This window comes from Danio rerio, chromosome 19 (assembly GCF_049306965.1).
Source record: "Danio rerio strain Tuebingen ecotype United States chromosome 19, GRCz12tu, whole genome shotgun sequence".
NCBI lineage: Eukaryota > Metazoa > Chordata > Actinopteri > Cypriniformes > Danionidae > Danio > Danio rerio.
Genome location: NC_133194.1, coordinates 27,346,923 through 27,369,528, shown reverse-complemented (window position 1 = coordinate 27,369,528; position 22,606 = coordinate 27,346,923). Strand labels below are relative to the sequence as shown.

General features: G+C 42.4%; 1 protein-coding gene and 1 long non-coding RNA gene across 2 annotated transcripts; one reads left to right on the top strand and one right to left on the bottom strand.

Annotated features, from left to right (window-relative positions):
• Positions 1–76: 76 nt before the first annotated feature.
• Positions 77–20,956, top strand: xkr8.4 (XK related 8, tandem duplicate 4). The gene is made up of 3 exons (XM_005170099.6): positions 77–451; positions 13,313–13,500; positions 19,345–20,956. The coding sequence occupies exons 1-3, from the start codon at positions 144–146 to the stop codon at positions 20,040–20,042; spliced, it is 1,194 nt and encodes a 397-aa protein (XP_005170156.1). The 5' UTR covers positions 77–143; the 3' UTR covers positions 20,043–20,956.
• LOC141379101 (uncharacterized) lies at positions 2,509–5,388 on the bottom strand. Its single transcript, XR_012395083.1, has 5 exons — positions 5,243–5,388; positions 4,414–4,529; positions 4,279–4,305; positions 3,850–3,980; positions 2,509–3,511 (listed from the first exon to the last, which is right to left on the bottom strand). It is a non-coding gene; the product is annotated as an uncharacterized lncRNA (long non-coding RNA).
• Positions 20,957–22,606: the final 1,650 nt, after the last annotated feature.

Genomic DNA, 22,606 nt, shown 5'->3' with positions numbered 1-22,606 from the left:
CACACACACACACACACACACACACACACACACTTGGGAGGAGTTTATGTGTGTCAGATTACTTTCTGTTTCAACTCTTTAACATCACGGTTAAAAAGGAGTATCAAGTTTATGCTATAAGGCTTATCAAACTGGACAGAATCATGGAGGCGAGCTCCACTTTTCATTACTCTTTTGTGTATTACCTGTTTACTTGGATTGGACTGTTTCTTTTCCTGCTGGATATAGTAATGGACATCCGAACTGTTGTGTCACTTTATCAGGAGGAAGCTTATGTGTTTATGGGGCTGATGATCTTCTTTCTAGTGGGCTCCTCAGTGTTATTACAGGTATTCAGTTGGATCTGGTACTCTGATTCTCTGGATGAGCTTGAAACTGAGGTGGAGAAATTTACAAAGGAAAAAAAATTGATCAAACCATTTCACTTTCTGCAGCTTGGGGTCTACCTCAGGTAAGTGACAGATCTGCTTATCAGTTGAATACTTCTGTGATTAAGAAACATAATGCAATTTATGGCCCCACTTTATATTAAGTGGCCTTATGGGTTGGTTTAAGGGTGAGTTAAGGTGTAAGGGATGGTCAACAGTCTAATAACAAATGTAATTACAGATGTAACTACATCCAGGTATTTATTCAATCATAAAAACAATGTAAAATTTGTATTTACACAATAAATACATTGTAACAAATGATTACTTTCAGTGTAGGTACATATTAGTTAAGGCCACCTAATATAAAATAGGACCCAAATTATTAATTGAATTGAAAGTAACATTGAAAAATAATGTAAATCATAAGGATTTGATTGTTTTAAAATTTGTGATTGACATTAACCTCTACAATATATACAAACAAACCATGAGCAGCAACATGAGAGACAAAAAGAGCATACTAGAATCCATAAAAAATAAGTGTAAACTTAATGTAATTGTCAGATTAGTGATAGTGATAAGGTGAGGACTCCAAAATGGAGAAAAGTGGGTTTAAAACAAACATCCAAAAACTTCTCAGAGTGTGAAAAATGTCCACTTGGTGAGACTACACCTAGTTAGACATGTCAAGACAAGCCAAGAAAAAAAGTTCAAACGCAAAGAAGAACAACAAAACAAAAACATGAATATGATCCAGCCAAAAAAAAAAAAAAAAAACATGGTCACAACAAAGACAAAGTCTAGGGAGCTCACAGTCTGAGTAAACTAGCAATTGTGGACTGTCAGTTAAAAACAAAATGAGTGTTAGAGATCTATCACGAAACCAAGAGTAAACTAAACAAGACCCTAAACAAGGAACACCAACCATTGCACAACAACACAATGTCAACACACACTAAACAAACACCACACATATATAGACTAACAATGTAAAGCAAACAATGCATAATGTCCTGGCAAAAAAATAAATACATTTTCTTGTAAAAATCCATGTGAAAATTGTACAGATTGTGTCTAATAATTAAAATATATATTTATAGTGCATCCCAAAAGTATTCATAGCACTTTTTCCACATTTTTTGTGTTACAGCCTTATTCCAAAATGTATTCAATTAATTTATTTCCTAAAAATTCTACATACCCCATAATGACAATGTGAAAAAATTTTTTTTTTGAAATTTTTGCAAAATTATTAAAAATAAAAAAGCTTGAAAAATCACATCAATTTCACCTGTGGTAAATCCAGTTGATTGGACATGATTTGAAAAGGCATACACCTGTCTATATAAGGTCCCAGGGTTGACAGTGGATGTCAAAGAACAAACTAAGCGTGAGGACAAAGTGCACAGTGGCCTCTATCATTCATAAGTGGAAGATGTTTGGAACCACCAGGACTCTTACTAGAGCTGCCCGGCCATCTAAGCTGAGGGATCAAGGAGAAGGGCCTTAGTCAGGGAGGGGATCAACAACCCGATGGTCACTCTGAGCTCCAGTGTTGTTCTGTGGAGAGAGGAGAACCTTACAGAAGGACAACCATCTGTGCAGCAATCCACCAATCAGGCCTGTATGGTAGAATGGTCAGAGGGAATCCACTCCCCGCCTGGAATTTGCCAAAAGGCATCTGAAGGACTCTCAGACCATAAGAAACTAAATTCTCTGGTCTGATGAGACTAAAATTGAACTCTTTAGAGTGAATGCCAGGTGTACATTTAGAGAAAAGCAGACAGTGCTCATCACCAGGCTAATACCATCCCTACAGTGAAGCATGATGGTGGCAGCATCATGCTGTGGGGATGTTTTTCAGCTGCAGGAACTGGAGCACTAGTCAGGATAGAGGGAAAGATGAATGCAGCAACGTGCTAAATGAATGAAAACCTGCTTCACAGTGCTCTTTACCTCAGACTGAGGTGACGGTTCATCTTACATCACACTGTTAGACATTTCAAAGGGTTTTTACAGTAACTTACTGGCAACACTGTTGTAAACCTTTTAATTTAGTCCTAAATATTTTATAATATAATTATATTAATATTATTTTAATACTATTGACATAAAAAAGACACAATTACAAAATATTAACAAAATAAACACTCTTTATTTAAAACATTGGAGATGCTTAAAACATTTAAGAAAAAATGTGTAAAAACATTACATTTCAATCATTTAAAATATTTTATTTTAAGAAAAAAAAAACATTGAAAACGACAAAGCACATAAACACACATGTACAAAACTAATTTAAGTGTCTGACCTGCATATTGTTGAAAGAAAAAAACCCAATTGTACTAAGTACTACTGACATTAAACCAGACACAATTACAAAATATTCCATTCTTTAAAACATAAAAATGCTTAAAGCATTTAAGGAAAATGTGTGAAAATTACATTAAGCATTAAAATCAACAGATTAAAAATAAATAAATCACAAAAAGCACTAGAACACACATGTACATTAATAAATTAAATGTCTGAATTGCATATTGTTGGAAAAATAAATATCTGTAACTATTAGCCGACTCAGAAACAACCCAACTTTAAAATATTACAAATTCTGGTGTCAAATGCTCAACAAGGTCTGAATTCACGTTCAAATGCAATTCATCTTTATTTCTATTGCACTTTTACAATGTAGATCAATGATGTCAAAGCAGCTTAACATAGAAGTTCTTGTAAATTGAAGCTGCTTCAGTCCAGTTTTCAGAATTGAAGCAGTAAATGTCACTGCTGAAAGTCCAAACACCGAATAGCAAATCCACTGATCCACCGATCCACCAAACGAAGCCAAGCGATCCAGTGGCGACAGTGGCATGGAACAAACTTCACCAACTGACGAAAGTGTAGAATAAAAGCCCTTGAGTGAAACTAGGCTCAGTTGGGCACGACCAGTTCTCCTCTAGCCAAACTTGTGCAAGGCCGCAGTCTAGGCACTGGAGGCTTGAAAGGTCACCAGCGGGTGGTCAGGCTGGCCCATTGGATCAATGCTGAAACTCATTGATCACGTGTGTCTTTCAGGAATCACTCCTCCATGACCACCACAGCATTTGGTCAGGATTTGGCCCAGTCCAGGATTATGAAGAACTCTGGATAAGAAGAAACAGACTAACCTAAGCATAGAAGAAGCTTGTTTAAAAAAAATCATAAACTGGTTAGTTATTTAGAAGCATGGCAGCTGGGTTGGACTAGTTTTCAGCTGGTACTGAACAACTGGCTCCTGCTCATAACCTGCTCATTACCATGTTTAAAATAGAACTAACCAGAATGTCCTGTTTATTTTTTCCCCAACAAGGTTTTACAAAAACATTGTAGCATTTGTGATCATGGGGTGATTCACTGCAGGACAGATTAGACAATTTGTTTTATGTATTCCTAATAAACTAAAACAGACTGAATACTGATACAACTATTGAGAGTGTCTCACCTAATCCAAGTTCTCAGTTAGCTGGTGAAAGAATGATAACACTCTGTTGTTCATGGTTGTCATTCTCTTCATTACTTCTCCTGCCTTCTTCTGGCTTACTCTGGTTGTTGCTGTGCATTTTGTTTCATCCTCTGGAATTATTTATACAAAAAAAAAATTAAAAATTAGGCAACATGAAATGGGGAAAAAGACATTTAATACATAGACAAATGTATGTATCCCAATACTAATTATTGTATTACGAAATGTCTGATCCATGACAGACCTCAATCTGCTCAAAATATTATAATAAAAGATGAAAAAAAACCCTACTAAATGGTTTAATAAATAAAACAAATCTTTTATTTAGCTAGCAACTAAACATGTGACACATTTTGTGTTAAAAGTAACGTTACTATATTGAGAAACAAATAGATGTACAGTACTTACTGTTATATGAGGTTCAGTTTGCACAGTCTGGCTCCCAGTATTTTACATTGAGACCATAAAAAAGCCAAAAATACAGATAAGAATACCATGCTACAATACACAACTACCACACAACTTTTTTTTAAATTTGTTTACCTTGGTTGCTTACTGGTCTTGCTTATCTTTAAGCATAAGGCTGTGCTGATCAAGATGTTCCTCCGAAATGCTGTTTTCTTCTTCAGACAAAACCTGCTGCTGTGCCAGTGCCATATCTAAACAGAAAAAAATATATAATAGTAACAATTATGTTAAACCAAATGTCAAGAGTTGTGATAAAAAAATAATAATAATAATTAGCAAACAATAAATAGCAAAAAGGTGGTTATTGGCATAATGTATAGAGGTAAAGTTGGTTTTATATTTGCAGCTTCAGACTTCCCCCTTAATAATTTAATTTAATTTAATTAATTAAATAATTTAATATTATTTGCAAACTCTAAATAACGAAATCATATTAGCAGCCAATGACTATCAAAGTACAACATTGCTAACGGTCAAATAAACAGTGTTAATGTTGATTTCAAGTCATACTGGCATGCTAATTCTGATCGAATATTCAAAGTAACATGGTAAAAAGTATAGAGACTTCTAAATGAACGAATGTGCGAATAAAAAACCAACTTTACCTCTATGCATATTGTATAGATAATTGAGAATGTTATTTTCTCAAGCTGACATTATACTCTAAACCAGAGAAAAATAAGTTCACAACAGCTAATATATATATATATATATATATATATATATATATATATATATATATATATATATATATATATATATATATATATAGTATAATAAATCAATATAAGTTAAACGTTGCACGTTAAAATGAGTTTGAGTCCAATTCGGTGTAAACTTAGCTCAGTTTAGCTAACGTAACCAGATCGCTTCAGCCAATGTAGTCGAGCAAACAAATGCTAACCAAGTTATAGAGGTGCTCAAATCAATGTCGAGTATTGTCAGCACAGACAGATGCGCTTTTATCTGGATTAATTGCTGGTCTTTCATTCATATTCTTCTGGGGGAAAATACTCTCTGCCGGACCGTTGTCTCGTGCTAAGTGTCCTCCAAAACTGTCTGCATATCTCTGGTTCCCTCCTCAACCAAAATCCGCTGCAACACCGGTTCCTATGTAAATAAATAAAAAGATATGAAGCGAACAATGGCTAATAGTCATAAACAGTCTTATTTAAAGTAATAGTAGTGTTAATGTAATAAATTAAATAAAGGTAACATCTTAATAAATGATATATTTCTCAAATGGGCGAAATAACTCCAAGCCAGAGAAAATAATATAAGCCAACTTTATACATTACTTTGTTCTATTATCGCCCACAAAACATTCTGTAAAATGAAACACTGCCTCAGCTTACCAGATTAAAGTTTGTTAAATCCAGCATGTTCGTCAGGCACGCTAATAAATTGTCCTCCAGAATATCTCCAGGTTCCTCAGGCAAAATGTGAATTTGCAGTATTATACTGGGTGAAATACAGTAAATAACTGTGTAATTTACAGAAATGTCTAACAGTGCATGACAATGACGCAAAGCACACTGCCAACATATAAATAGAGTGGCTTCACAACAACTCTGTGAATGTTTTTGAAAGGCCCAGCCAGAGCCCAGACCTAAATCCTATTAAACATCTCTGGAGAAATCTGAAAATGGCTGTACACCGTCGCTTTTCATCCAACCTGATTTAGCTTGAGAGGTACTGCAAAGAGGAATGAGCAACAATTCCTAAAGACAGATGTGCCAAGCTTGTGGCATCATATTAAAAAAGACCTGAGGCTGTAATTGCGGCCAAAGGTGCATCAACAACATTGAGCAAAGGCTGTGAATACTTATGTGCATGCGATTTTTATAGGTTTTTTATTTCTAATAAATTTGCAACAATTTACAAAATCTTTTTTCTATAGGTGGGCATAGATAAATTTTATTTATTTAGATTAAAATGCCTCATTTAAAGTCTGCCGAAGATATTCAGAATATGTATGCTTCCCAAATAGTAAGTATTTGAGAACAGGTTACTCAAGCCAGGTGGTGCATTAGACCAGGGGCTCATCTCCTGTTTTCAAAGTGCATTGAGAAACTGCTCTACTATGATAATTGATGATGAAAATAAATGATTTTCAATAATATGCACTTGTGTTTACTAACTGTTTATTCAGTTAAACAAATTTTGAATTGTAGGCCTACTTAAGCTCGAAACAGCGATTTTTAATTACCTTAATCTGACTAAAGCCATAACTGTATTAAACAAAAATGGAATTAAGACATGTGGAGTATGCATATATTAGTGGCATTATTGAAGTAAATATCGCTACCAGTAAACCCTCTTATGTAGGACTTTTTGCCATATTTTCTGACAAGATCCACACACGTAGCTGTCAGTAAAGGACTACACACACACACACACACACACACACACCGCGAAGTGCTGACGTTTTTTTTTTTTTCCATTTCTTCACCGGTCAGGTATACATCTGCGCTAAAATATCAAGGTGAAAGTCATCAAAGCTTGCGTAGAATAGACTCAGCCATATGTGTAGTACCTGAAATCTGCAGGAATGTGGCTCTCCAGGAACAGGGTTGGCCACCCATGGATTATTCAAAATGTCCATAATGTCTCTGTATAATCCAAATCAATCAAGCAGTTTAGTCTCACACTTAAAATGATTAACCTGTAGAAACCAATGAGCTTCACTCTTGCCTGTCATGCAAAGATGTTTCAGCATTCAAAAGATTTGTTTAGTTGCATGTTTCAGAAAATAAATCTTTTTGACTTTAAAGCACAATGAAACGCTGATATATTTGTGTTTGGTTCAAAAACAAACTAATAACAAATATGATTGAGAACGTTCGAGGTTACTAAAGTAACCCTTCGTTCCCCGAGGAGGGGAACGGAAGCACTATAAGTGGATTTGATTGTAAAATCCACGCATTGGGAGGTTCGGTTCAGAAGCTACTCGTCTGAAAGAGTATTGAACGGGCCAATTAAGAATGAATTGGCAGCGCAAGCCTGCGCAGGTGAGCGGCATAAGCAATCAACTGAGTATATAAGCTCACCTGGCGCCAGCAGACGCTATCCTTTTTAAGCTGAAGAGACTTTCAACAGCTAAGGGACAGTCATTATGGCGACGGAGTATAGTGCTTCCGTTCCCCTCCTCGGGGAACGAAGGGTTACTTTAGTAACCTCGAACGTTCCCCTTCGGGGGGAACTTCAGCACTATAAGTGGATTTGATTGTAAAATCCACGCATTGGGAGCCCATTGAAAGCGCCATAATGTCTGCACCTTACCAACACCCCCGATGAGGAGATAGTCAAGCAAGCGTGACGCACCCACATCATGGGGGGCGCGGTCCTCCAACGTGTCCCTGGCCCTAATTTATCCTACTTCAACAGAAGTTTTACGGATTTATATATATTTTTTGGGAAGTCATGAGCATCTAGATAATTCTAGGAAAATACGACAGTACGTTGGGAAGCGTGCAATCCCGATAGGGAGGACGCTGCGGAGGCCATCCGTTACCCAAGGGGGGATAGATGGCAGAATTTACATATGGACTAGCCCTAAAAAGGGGGAGTACGCATAGCAAAAGAGTGGTTAGCGGGGAGGGAAGACACGGGTCCGCCCAGGGGGGGGGACTTAACTGTGGCTGAATAAGCATATGGGATCGCCTAGTGGGGACCACACATAGCAGGCACCTTTACCCAAAACGCGGGCTGACCAGCGGGCAGACCTACAACGTAGTGGGCCAGCAAGTGACTCCTCCGCTGAGTCAGTGCTGGGGGCCACGGAGGAATCTGCAGGGCTCACCTGACGGGGAACTTTACTGACAGATAAAAAGGCGCACGTATCTCCGTGTTAGGGAAAATGGCGCAGCAAGCGTGTTTCAACACCCTACCGAATTGTTTCCTCAATCACCAAGGGTTACCTAATACCCTTGAGGAAACCGGCTCCACTCGCAGATTGTAAAACCTTGCAAATGTGTTGGGTGTCACCCAGCCCGCAGCTCTACAGATGTCTGTTAGAGGGGCGCCGCGTGCGCGCGCTCGAGAGGATGCGAAGCTCCGAGTGGAGTGCGCACGCGCTCTCGGGGGACGCGGCTCATCTCGGCTCTGATAGTGAAAGAAAGGCATCCACAATCTAGTGGGAACTTATTTCGGTACGGCACTTCCCTGCTGCCGACCGCTATAACAGACGAAGAGCTGCTCAGATGATCTAAACTCTGAGTGCGGTCCGGATAATACGCAAAACGCGAACTGGACAATAAATAAGGGCTGGGTCTGCCTCCTCCGAGGGCAGCGCTTGCAGGCTCACTACCTCGTAATAAAACGGAGTGGTAGGAACCTTGGGCACATATCGCGGGCGGGGTCTCAGGACGTGAGAGAAGCCAGCCCAATTACAGGCACGAGTCACTGACCGAAAAATGCCTCCGGGTCCCCGACCCTCTAATCGATATCAACGCGACCAGCAGAGCTGTCTTCAGGGACAGAAATATACTGAGTCGAGGATCGAAGGGATCTGACGCGGCTTGTGTAGCGAGGGCGAGATCCTAAGAGGGCATGAGAGGGGGCGGGGTGGATTAATTCGCTTAACGCCCCTGAGGAACCGGATGATGAGGTTATGCGTTCCCACGGTGCTGCCAGCCACCGCGTTATGAGAGCGGAGATGGCAGCCACGTAACCTTGAGTGTGGAGGGCGACAGCCTGCTCTCCAACTTCTCTCGGCGTAAAGAAAGCACAACGCTGATCTGGCAAATTACGGGGGTCTTCTCAGCGAGAGACACACCATTCAGTGAATAGACTTCACGTCAGGGCATAGGCGCGCTCGGGGAGGGGGCTCTAGCCCGAGTGACGGTATTAGCCACCGCAATCGGAGGTTACCTAAGTCTTCCTCGCGTCTAAAAATCTCCAAAGATCGGCGAGGGTGCCAGGTGGTGCCCTGTCCCTGAGAGAGTAGGTGCTCTCTCGAAGGGACTGCCAGGGGAGGGCTATCGCGAGGGAGAGCTCTGACATCCAGGTCCGGTTGAGCCAGAGGGGCGCAACCAGCAACCTGTTCCTCGTCCTCCCTGACCATGCACAGTAACTGCGCGAGCAGGCTCACTGGGGGAAACGCGTATTGCGCGTGCCCCGAGGCCAGCTGTAAGCCAGTGCATCCGTGCCGAGAGCACTCGGTCAGGGAAAGAACAACTGGCAATGAGCGATCTCGGGGGAAGCAACAGATCGATCTGGGCTTCCCCGAATCGCGTCCATATCAGCTGAACAGACTCGGGGTGGAGTCTCCATTCTCCAGGACGCAAGGCTGCCGTGTGAGCGCATCGGCTGCACGGTTGAGCTTGCCTGAATATGAATGGCGTGCAGCGATTTCAGCCGCGGATGACTCCAGAGGAGCAGACGGCGGGCGAGCTGAGACATGCGGCGAGAGCGCATACCCCCTATTCGGCTGATATACGCCACCGCCGCCGTACTGTCCGTCCTGACCAGCACGTGTTGCCGCTCCAACACCGGAAAAAAACGGTGGAGAGCGAGGAACACTGCCAACAGCTCCAGGCGATATGCCAATGCAACTGGTTACCTTTCCACAGGTCCGCAGCCGCATGCCCGCAACGCACAGCCCCCCAGCCCGTGTTGGAAGCGTCTGCTGAAACGACAACAAGACTGGACGCCTGTTCTAGAGACACCCAGGCCTGTAGGAACGAGGGGTTGCTCCAAGGGCTGAGGGCGCGGCGACACAGCGCAGTAACAGAGACTCGGTGTGCGCGCGCGTGCCATGCGCGTCTGGGGACTCGATCGTGAAGCCAGTGCTGAAGTGGTCTCATATAGAATAATCCGAGCGGCATGAAGCGGCTGCGGATGCCATATGCCCCAGGAGCCTCTGAAATAGTTTCAGTGGGACCACTATTTTACTGTCGAGCTCTCTCAGACAGTACAGCATCAGCTGAGCGCGCTCTCCGGAGAGGCGCGCTGCCATGGTGACCGAGTCCAGCTCCAGCCCGAGAGAAGAGATCCTCTGCACGGGGGCGAGTTTGCTCTTTTCTCGGTTGACCTGAAACCCCCACAGGTGGAAGTGCCAGAGCACTTTGTCTCTGTGCATAATCAACTCTGTGCATAATCAAAAGAGAGGGCAAATTCAGCCAGTCGTAAAGAAATTGAGTATGCAGATGCCCGCGAGCCGAAGGGGCGCTGAGGCACCCTCCACGGGCTTGGTGAGGACCCGCGGAGACAGAGAGAGCCCGAAGGGGAGGGCTTTGTATTGCCAAGCTCGACCTTCAAACGCAAACCGCAGAAACTGTCGTCGGCGAGGAAGAGTGGAGACATGGAAATACGCGTCCATCAGGTCTAATGCTGCAGACCAACCCAGAGGACGAACGCACCGGAGGATGCGCTTCTGCGTGAGCATTCTGAACGGCAGCTTGTGCAGGCAGCGGTTCAAAACGCGCAGATCTAGGATTGGCCGTGACCCACCGCTCTTTTTGGGCACGATGAAGCGTGGGCTGTAAAACCCGCTCTCCATCTCGGCTGGAGGGAGCGGCTCGATTGCATCCTTCGCCAGGAGGACAGCAATCTCCTCTCGCAAGACAGGGGCGGACAGGGGGCTGACCCTGGTGAATACACACCCGTGACTTGGGGGGCCGTTTCGCGAACTGAATCGCATAGCCGAGTCTGATTGTGCGTATGAGCCACCGCGAAGAGCTGGCCCGCGCTAACCAGGCAGGCAGAGCTCTCGCTAATGGACTCATCGCTACAATCGCTGACGTACCAGCAGTGGGGCAGCGCGGAGTGAGTGTGCTGATCCGGGAAGCTCGCGGGTCCCACGGAAAAGCTGGAGGTGAGATATTTGCTCTCACTCCAAACCCGAGCTCCGGAGGGGAGGCTCGAGGGGTGGGAGAAAGGAGACCGTCCTCCCAGCGCTCGTGAGCCACTGGCGAAACGCACCGAATCTGCAAGCTAGAAAGCATAGCGTCCCAGACTGGCAGATTTCGGGCTGTCACATCTGGGGAAGTGAAAAGTGCCCTTTCATAATGTTTTCATGGCAGTAAAAAGTGCCGTTGGAAATGGGGCCCCGCCCTCCAGCGGGGAAAGAGCAAGTTCCCTCTTCTCCAGATGGCCTGTCCCAGGGGCGCTTCGCGGTCCGTTGCCGGACTTAGCGGCGTTCTGGGCAGGGGGGCTGCCTGCTTCCGAGGTGTCCGACGCGCTCGCTTCGCCTGAGACGTGTGCGGGGGCGGAGCAGCTCTCGTAGGCGGGCGCCTTCGGCGAGGAGCAGGTATGAATGGCACGGCGGGCGGAGCGGGCTACGGACCGCCGATAAGACATCACCCACCAACTGCTCTCTCACCGCCTTGAATTCCTGGGTGAATTCACAGACAGTGTCGCCGAACCTGGCTGGGGATATGGGGAAGTCAAGAAAGCGGACTTTGTCGACTTTGCGCATATCAGCCAGGGGTGGCGCTCCTGGACCACTAATGTGGACATCGTCCTCCCCAACGCACACGCAGCGGACTCAGTAGTCCGAAGAGCTAAGTCGGCGGCGGTGCGAAGCTCGTAAGCCTGGGTTGGACCCACCCTCGTGCAGCTCGGCCAGCGCCTGCGCTTGGTAGCGCTGGTAGGTGGCTATCGCATGCAAGGCGGAAGCAGCCTGGCCCGCAGCTATGTAAGCTCTAGCTCCGAGGGAGGTAGATAACTTACAGGCTTTGGATGGGAGACGAGGCGAACCCGCCAAGAAGAGGCGCCGCGCGGATTTACCGCCATCGCGCACTCAACCTGAGGAATCGCCACATACCCCCTGGCTGTTTCACCGTCAAGAGTGGTTAGGGTGGAGGAACACGCAGCACAAGCAGAAAAAAGTGCTTTACAAGACCGCGTGAGCCTACTGTGCACCTCCGGGAAGAAGGGAACGCCCCTCTAGTCGGTCCGGCCGCGGAGCTGGGGGATAAACCATCTCCAACCCACGGCCGAAGCAGCCCGGGAAAGCACGGCTAACATGTCCGTTTCAGGATCCGTAGTGACAGCGCTCACCAGCCCGAAGGGGGCGAGCGGGTCTGGATCATCGGACAATGAAAGCCCACCCTCCAATGCCGCGGTGGACATCTGGTCTCCGGTGTCATCGGGCGTAAGGGCTACCATCTGTTAGACGGATCGCTTCCCCCGCCCGAAGCTTGGATGGAGCGCTTAGAGGAGCGGGAGGTCCGCGGGCCCGTGGGCGACGGATTATCTCTCGCTGAAACCCTCAGATCTGCCCGAGTGCCCGCTGCAGAGCAGGGGACAACTGGGGTGGTTCGCCCTTTTGCAAAGGCTAACCGCGATCTTGCGCAACAGTCATGGCATCGCAATGACGACATGAACTGCCCGCGAGCAGCGCATTAACATGCTGGACCCCCAGACATGTAACACAGTGCCCGCGCCCATCATCCGAGGACAGGAAACCACCGCATCCAGAAACGCACAGTCGGAGCGCCGTCCTGATAAGGACGTGCTGCACGACTGTGTTGCTCTTTCTGTGAAGTTTGCAACTTTATACGCACCGCTCTGGAGGACCGGACCCAAAGAACGCCAGGCAAGGGAGAAACACAGCTCGACCGTCTGCCACTGCGTGTACACACTCTGGACCGGGAGAATGCTCTCGTTCGCTCAGAATCGCTGGTCACAGCAGGAGGAACCCTCATCGACTCGATCAGAAAGTCTCTGAAGCGAAAAGGATAGCGTCTGCTGGCGCCAGGTGAGCTTATATACTCAGTTGATTGCTTATGCCGCTCACCTGCGCAGGCTTGCGCTGCCAATTCATTCTTAATTGGCCCGTTCAATACTCTTTCAGACGAGTAGCTTCTGAACCGAACCTCCCAATGCGTGGATTTTACAATCAAATCCACTTATAGTGCTGAAGTTCCCCCCGAAGGGGAACTGGTGTGAAAACGACCTCACTGCTGGTTAAAAATTTGAATTGTTTTTAAATGTTCCTGAAGTTAACCCAAGATTTTATTTTTCACAGATATGCTGGAGTGATTGAAATGTCCACAAAACTTTTTCTTCAGCAAAGAAGAATTTTCAAAGAGAGTACGTTCCTGAACCTTGACTTTCAGTTGCTTGGTCTATTTGAGACATTTACTGAAAGTGCTCCACAACTCATTCTCATGGCGACTTTAATGCTACAAAGAGGAGAGCTTCAGCTTTTCTCAGGTCTGTTTCATAATACTTTCATATTTTCTCTAGGTTTCTGAATCTTTTAAAGTGTCCCGATTATGCATTAATCCCAGCTCACACTACCATTTTTATTAATTTGAAACTGTAGCATGTCAGACTGCATGAATATGGCTCCTATGTCACACTGTAAGATCTCAGATGTCATAATGTTTGAATGATGACAATAAAACCACGCCAAACACTGAAGAAAACTCACCCAGATATTGACGTCATCCATCTATGACACTTTCACTATCCTGTGTTCTGAAATGATACATCACAGCATAAACAATATGTAGCTGTAAATTAGCTCACAGTGTGCCTCAATAATAAAACCAGGTAAAAAAAAAAAACAAAACAAAACAAAACAAAAAAACAGTTTGACATTTCCCCATTTTGGATTGAAGTTGTTGCGCGGACTGCACCATCAGATTCAGGGTTCCTAAAGGTTCTTGGATTGCTGCTCGTCGCACACAGCTGGAGTGCCAGGAAAAAAACAAGTAAAAAATAATAGCTGTTTAATTACAGCAATTTATCATAGAATAACGAACATTAAAATTTAAATTGCTGGTAAATTTCTGTAATTTAGCTGCTGAAAAAAATGTAAAATTATGGATTATTTTTTACAGTGCAGCTGTTGTCACTTTGCAGGAAAGTGTGTGAAATCATTTAAAACACTACGGTTACTTAAGTAACCCTCGTTCCCCTAGGTGGTGAACAGAAATGCTATGTGGAAAAACCTTCCACAATTAAGGGGTTTTCGTCAGAAACCAATCATCTGAAAGGGAGGAACCATACGCCTTGCCGCTCTGAGGAACCGGATGATGAGGTTATGCCTCCCCACGGTGCCTCCGTCTACGCATCATGATAAGCGGAAATAGCGGCCACGTAGACCTTCAGTGTGGAGGGCGACAGCCTTCGCTCCAGGCTGTCCTGAAAGAAAGAAAGGACAACACTGATCTGGCACGGTTGGGGGTCTTCTCCGCGAGAAGCGCACCACTCAGTCTATAGACTCCATTTCAGGGCGTAGGCATGCCTCGTAGAGGGTCCTCTAGCCTGAGTGACGGTATTAAACACCGCCATCGGTAGGTTACCTAAGTCTTCCTCACGTCTATGGACCACACGTGGAGGTTCCACAGATTTGGGCGAGGGTGCCCGATGGTGCCCTGTCCCTGAGAGAGTAGGTGCTCTCTCAAAGGGACCCTCCAGGGGGGGGGGGGGGGCGCAACTAACAAGACCTGCTCCTCGTCCTCCCTGGGTTTGCACAGTAACTGCGCGAGCAGGCTCATTGGGGAAAATGCAAGTTTGCGCGTGCCCCGAGGCCAGCTGTGGGGCAGTGCCCATGACAGCTGAACAGACTCGGGGTGTCGCCATTCTCCCGGGGGCACTCTGGCCCGTAGGAAGAGGAGTTCCTCCAGGGGGTGGGGGCGCGTTGACACAGCGCAGTGGAGTCACTCGGTGTGTGCCCGCGTGCCATGCGCGTCTGGGGACCCGATCGTGAAGCCAATGCCGTGGTGGTCTCATATGGAGCAATTCGAGCAGCGAGGTCGCGGCCACGGATGCCATATGCCCCAGGAGCCTCTGAAAGATTGACGCTTCCAATTCATTTGGCATTTCATTGGCCCGATTTTATTCTCTTTCAGATGATTGGTTTCTGACGAAAACCCCATAATTGTGGATGGTTTTTCCACATAACATTGGAGTTGCCCATCCGAAGGGGAACTACCAGAACTATATCGGAGTGAAAATCTGATAACATTGCTCATTAAGCAGCTGTTGGTGAAGATATCAAAGATATCATTGTGCTGAAACGTTTATGTCTTTAAATCACCCTAAGAATGTAAAAATAAAAACAGTACAAAGCAATTACTTGATGCGCGTGAATCATTACCTTTTTGAAGATATCATACCAACTATCAAAGATCACAGATTTTAGTTTAGGATTTCAGGAATCTTTTAAGATTTCCCAAATTTTCACAAGACAATGAAATCTTGGCTGAAATCCCACAGTGTGAGCAGGGCTTTGAAAAAGATTTATATTTTGGTTTTGGGAGTCTCTAACAACAGGTTGACATATATGCAAAGTCACAAGTGTTGCACACTGCATAAAAAGGTCATTTTCAAAAATCCATGTTAGGGGCACTTTAAAATGTGAATTGAGTCTCATAATTATTTACACTATTGAACACTAAGACATGCTCCATTGTGCGTTTCCCAAAAGCAGCGATGGTTACAAGCTCTTTTGTTATTAAATGAATAATTCACCCAGAAATTAAACTTTTTTTTTTTGGTGAACTAGCCAAAAAAATTATGTATAGATGATATACTGAAGAATGCTTTGGAATCTTGAATTCTTTTTGTTTTTTGGTGAAATATCCCTTTAACAGTGTGCAATGAAACCTGCGAACATACTTGGCTACCAATAGCCGCATTTCCACTATCGGGCCAGTGCGAGCCAGGGCTTTTATCGGGCCAGGCTGGGCCAATCGCCTGGGAGGTTGAGCAGTGAGGCTGAAATCTTGTCGCGTTTCCACTGTCGGGCTAGTAGCTCGCAGCGCGTCACGTAAACCCAGAACATCCCCCGAATCCCACGTCACTAAATCCGCCCACTTCAGCAGGAATCAGGCAGATAAAGCACACCACATCATCACGAAACTAAAAAAAATCAGGACAACCAAAACAAACAGATCACACGTTACTGTACAGCAGTACAATGTATGTCTATACACACATACCTGTGTTCTCATTCATCATATTCGTTTACTCGCCGACCAACTGTTGGCATCGAAATCCAGTGGTCTCGCCACTAACGAAGGGACCCAGCGCAGGGAGCGCACACATCCATAATATAAAACCACATATATAAAATTCTCCGCTAATAACTCGAAAATGTATTTTATAACATCCTTAGTTAGACAAACGCTGTCCAACATTCATCCCAAATGCTCAGGAGAGAACTGAAACATGAACTTTTCCCTTCAGGCTTTATGACACTTAATAGGTGATTCCCTTTATTTTAAGATGTTGCTTATTATATGTTATGTACAGTCCATAGGTACAACTATTTATTAATTTTAAGGAAAGGATCTGGGTTTCAGTCGACAGGATGGTTTACGACCACTGGCTCCACGAAGTCTGGCCTCCGTGACACCTTTCGTTATCCAGAGAGATGGATCTAGAGACTTCAAAGACATTCCGATCTCCCCCCCCCCCTCCTTACAAACACACACACACACACACACACACACACACACACACATCCCTACACAAACAAGGACATTAGTCCAAAAAGAAATTGGACTGAGAAATCAGGGACCAGCACAAAACTAAAATGTTATGTTTGTAAACTTTGTATCTCATTTCTGACCTTTCTTACCTGTACAACCCCTCCTATAACCCGTATGCCTGGTTCCTTTAGGCCTTTTTAGAGCATAAATAATGTAAGGGTGTGGGAATTACGTTGATGTATTTTTAAGACCCCCCATGCTTGGTGTCGTTGGAATGTCTTTGACATTTTACAACACATGATGCATAGAGCATGATAATAACTGGCATGCATTCTTTAATGCCCTGAAAGAAAGACCATCCTCAGGCTGCAGGCGGACACTAAAATTTGCAGAGACAAAGGAAGTTTCTCGCTCAAACTTTGCCCTGAAATCATTGGTCGAGCATGTTGAGAGGGCAGTGCAACAGAGCTCACGCTTAAAAGCTAGTGTTTGTGGAACTGTGTGTGTTAATGGTGTGTGTGGAACTGAAACTGATTTTGTCACTCTTTATCTGAAATCTCTATTTCCGTGCTTTGCTATTTCTCTCTGTTTGTTACATGTTCTATAGATCTATATAGCCTATCTCCACGTGGTTTACCTTTGCTCTTTGTTTGATGTATGTTCGTGCGTTTGTTCGTTTTCTGTCTGACTAGTCAATAAATCCCATTATAATCAAATGAATTGTATTGTTTGCCTCACAGACAGATTCCCCTGCCTAGCTGTTATAAGTTGATTAAAACTTATGAATGATTAATCTATATCTCAAGAAGTAGTAATAATTCCCTTTTCTAAATGAAAAGTTCATTACCGTGTCTGCTCAGAAGAACGGCAGCTCTGATTATGTTTGTTTGGTCAAATTAACAATAAATTAATCCAGAATGTTGATGATTAATAATAATTCGTTATTGTTGATAATTAATATTCATAATCTGAGAGTCCGCTCAGTCACCCGGACAGGATAATATACAATCATATGTTTGTTTGACCAAATTGACTAAAGCTTAAGCCGCAATATTAATAATTAAGAATAAACCGTTATTGTTGATTATTAATATTCATAAAATTAGCTAATTTCTGTTACATATATCTTAAGTAAAGGAAAGTGTTAAGTGTTTTAGCACATAATAAAATATAGCCTATATTTCGTTGCGCTCAGCAGCTATGCACTAATAAAGCTCTTTATGTAATTAAAATTTTTTTTTTTTAATTTTACCACGTCATATAAAAACATACACACTTGTTTGAGGACACAGAACACATTTTGAACTTGTTTTCCCTGATGTGTCTGTAAAGTGCGGCGCAGCTGGAAGACAGAAAAAAGGTCGCCTAGTTTCTGCTTTCACTCACCCCGAAAATGCTCTGTTTTCATGATTTGATTAATATCATCGTATCCAAATACTTTATAAATAATATTTAAAACATTCTCCGGTGTTTATTGTTTTTGGAAAATATCTAAAATCTTTTTTTAGAGAGGCTTTTGAAAAAGAAAAGTTTAATATGGCTTTAAAACAGTTTGATATAGTACCTAATTGTTATAGCTAGCTTTTGTTAGTTTTATATTGGTTTATTTATTTAATGTGATTTTATTATATCTGATATTTGTAATTCTTTAAATTATTTCAATATAGCTTAGGCTATTTTATCTAGATATGACACTATTGTTTTGAGCCTACAAAAGTGGACACGAAATTTGTAAAGTTTAATGTCTTTCTGTTGTATTTATATAGTGTATTATCTGCAAAATAAAAAAAAAAAACAATAAAAAAGAAAAGAAAAAAGCCGCTCGCGGCATCAACAGAGCTATGAAGGGAGCGCTCTTTTCCTCGGTCTCACACACACTTACAGGCATCTAAATGCGCACAAACACACCTTTTAAACTTGACAAAAACTCTCGAAAACCTTAACTGGCTGCTGTGTCTTTAATATGGTGTCAAGATTATTATGCATTATTGAAACATCAAGGAGGATGCAGCAAAGAAAAGTCACTTATAAATTAAAACTACTTTATTATTTTATGCAACAGCCTTATGTTTAAAAGAGAAACATAAGGGTGATCATACGCAAAAAGACCCCAGCCTATAATTTGTTCCAGATGTTTTCTTTCCTTTAATTATTTATTTGTTTATGTGTTTGGCGCATGTACTTGTGTGCAATCGGAAAACTGTGCCCGCCTCTCCTTTCACTCCGCCCTGAAGCCCAAGCTGGCCCTCTTTGGCCCAAGGTATTTTGCGTGCTGAAAAAGGCCGGCCGCTGGCCCCAAGAAAGCCCCGATTTGGCCTTATTACGCCCCGGAAATGACAGTGGAAACGCGACTGGCCTTGGCTCGCTCGCTTTAGGCACGATAGTGGAAACGGTGCTAATGTTTTTTTTTTTGGAAATGCACCCCAGATCGAATCTTTTGAAACGATGAGTTATTAGGCAGAGACATACTCTGACCGGATCATTTATAAATCAGTGATTAGTGATTGTAAACAAGAGTGTCTGATGTGTTTACTAAAATCAACTGTAATTGCATTTTCTTTCATTGTTGCTCATGTAGTATTGTTTACTAACAAGCACAATTTTACTATTTCAGGATTAAAATTCCTCGCATCAGCTGCTTCAATTGCCTTTACCCTTGCCATGTACCACAACGGCATCCGTGCTAATTTTGATGTAAAATGCTGGACCGCCTCTGCTATCTATTTGCTGTGGAACATTCTATTGATCATTACCCGTGTGGCTGTTCTGGCACTCTTCTGCAGTGTATTCCCGTGCCACATCGTTGCTCATTTTCTATCTTTGTGGATGGTGCTGGTGTTTGTGGCCTGGAGACAGAAAACAGATTTCATGGAAAGCAGCGGCTGGCAATGGCTTTTCAAAGCTACAGTTGGACTCATCTGGTATTTCAGCTGGTTTAATATCTCAGAAAGTAATACAAATTTAAACCATGCTGTTTATTGTATCTTCTTGCTGTTAGACATGATGATGCTTTTGGGCTTCTGGAGCTGGAAGGTGACTGAGTATGCAGGCTCCTGGACCTCTTTAAACCCTACTGTAATTATCCCAACAATACTAGGATTGTATATCATTGGAAATCTAGTGATGATGATGAACTACAAATGGTTTTATACTAGCTACAAACAGAAAATAGAAGAACTCAGTAATAAAATCAAAGAAGGTAAAATTAAAAAAGTAAGACCATTAGGTTATAGGGCTGAGACAGAAACTGTAGATAAAGTTCCTGGAGTTCTCCTGCGAAGTAGAACCATGGCTGCAGATTTCTACTTTTAGTTTTAAAATCAACTTTACAAACACTTCCTATTTCCTGTTGTGTTTCCCCCACCATTCTTAAACTGTTATATACAATGTACTTATTCTCATAGGTATTACTGCACTCTAAAGGTCGAAAATAATTACTGATAGTGAATATCTCAGAATTGACTAAATTTTTTACTTTAAAAAATGTTGTCACACCAGCCAAAATTTAGTCGCCCTTACTAAGAATTATGTGCACCGTTACAAGTTTTAACAGATTTATTGCATTTGAAATCAACACTAATCAAAACTAACAAAAAACAAACAAACAAAATTGGCATGTGCCCACTGGCCCTGCACGCAACACTTGACACAACTGAGTTAACAGGTGGTGTCGCAGTTGATATTGATATATAACTTATCATTTGGACACATCATCTTAATAGTAATAATGGTCTTTTTATGAGCTGCAATATGTGTACGTTGTGGTGAAATTTTACATATAGCTGGCACTTGCACAGCTAACAGCATCCTGGCGATTAAATAAAGGATTAAATAGAACCGCTCGTGCTTAAAATGTATAGATTTAGTGGCAAACACTGTTACAATACCTGATCACTATTCTGATCGCCTATCACTAATTAGATGTGCCATTATTGGTAACTTTAGGTGGTTTCTAAAACAAAATCTGTCAGTGTTGTTTTCATTTTCTCAATTTCGTTCTCAGCACTTTACATTTTCACGGCTGTTGCTCTAGAGCAGTGCGCTAATCAGAAGAGCTTTGTGGTTGTCATTTTAGTTGCCTTAACCATTCATGCTAATGCAGTCTGCTAATATTCTTTTATGTACAATGCACATTATGAACATTTTTTTCCCTACCTGCTGCTTCCCTTCTGTGGAATTTTAATGTACGAGATTATTGTATGTAATAAAAGTGAAACTAGAATTTTTCATGACTGTCAGTGACCACCTGAGGGCGCTGTTGTTCACGGACTCTGAGATTTAGCTACAGCGCCCAAAAGACTACAAGTCCATACATACCACGCGCATTACACCCGGTCCACGTCATATATAATATATATATATATATATATATATATATATATATATATATATATATATATATATATATATATATATATAGTCCACGTACACTGATTGGCCATCAGCTGTTCCTGTTTCCTTTTAATTTCCTGGACTGTTTCCTGGGGTTGTTTGTCTTTCTTGTCTCCGTATTCCAGTCTAGTATTTCAGTATTTAGACTTCCAGTCAAGTCTAGTATTTCGAGTTTTCATTCCTGAGCCCTGTCTCTGTTTTGTGTTTCTTGTTTTGTTGTTTATTTGTACTTTGCACTTTGGACACCTTGTTTTTCTGTTTGATGCACATTGTAAATAAACTGCACTTGGATCCGCACCTTTTTTGTTCCCGTTTGATCTTACTAACGTGACAGAATTTAAGTGAATTGAGTGTTTGAATTTTGCTTGGTTATTGTGGCCCAAAATAAATGATTTTGCCCAGTAAAGAACTTGTGTTGTGTTTGAAAACTGCCCTTATTTGGAATGGATACAATAGCGATATGACCATGAGCTTTAAAACATGTTTTTGGCAAGCCAGGCTCATTCACAATCTTGATTAAAGTACCGTTTTAATAATTTTAAACCAATCGAGCTGCATTACCAAACGCACCGAACGCACTTCCATTTTACATCATTTCATGCAGTCGTAATTCATACAATAGAAAGTCTTAAAGAACGCAAACAGTTCAGCAGCACTGAGTAGAATAATTGGGAGACAGAGGTGGACTTAGTGATTTGGAGGCCCTAAGCAATTCCAGGCATGGCCCTATATAGCATTAAAACGCAAAACATTTTCTTTCCATATAGACATTTTTCTCTGTAGATACTTTGTTTTTTAAATAAGCCGCATGTGAACCTTCCTATTGTCTTTGGGGTCAACTTGGCCCCAGTTAGTGTTAAAGTTTGTACAAATATTGTTGAAATTGTTTGTTTGCTCCAAATTGAATCACTTTTCCTAATTTAATGGGGAAAACTTGGTAAACATGAAATTATTTTCTCAATGCCCTGTACACATTTTGTAACATCTGTGTCCTTTAGGGTCAGTTTGACCAAGGTCTTTTTTTCAGAACAAAACATAAGAAGTATTAAAAAAATCACACATATTTATTTTGGGTGATATTGAGGTCACTATTGACCCTATTCTAAAATGCGAAAGTGCGCCTGTTTTCGCGATTGTCTTAGAACCTCCGATTCAGTCGCCTATGGGAGAACTGACAAGGAATAATAAATGGCAAAAAATGGTCAAACTACTTGCTCTACAAACAAATGTTTGCATGACTATACAGACCAAGTAGAATAATATAACAAGGAAATATCAGTTTGCAACATCAAACAGCGAAACGAGCAGTTTTTAATGTTTAAAAATGAATGGAAGTGAATGAGACCGGAAGTCTCGTGCCAAAAAGATTAAAATGGCAGCGCCCGCTCGTCTGCGGAGAATAAGGTCAATAGCATGCAATGATTTTATAATATTCACTAAATTTTAAAATATGAAGTATTATGTTTGTAGGGGGAATGCTATGT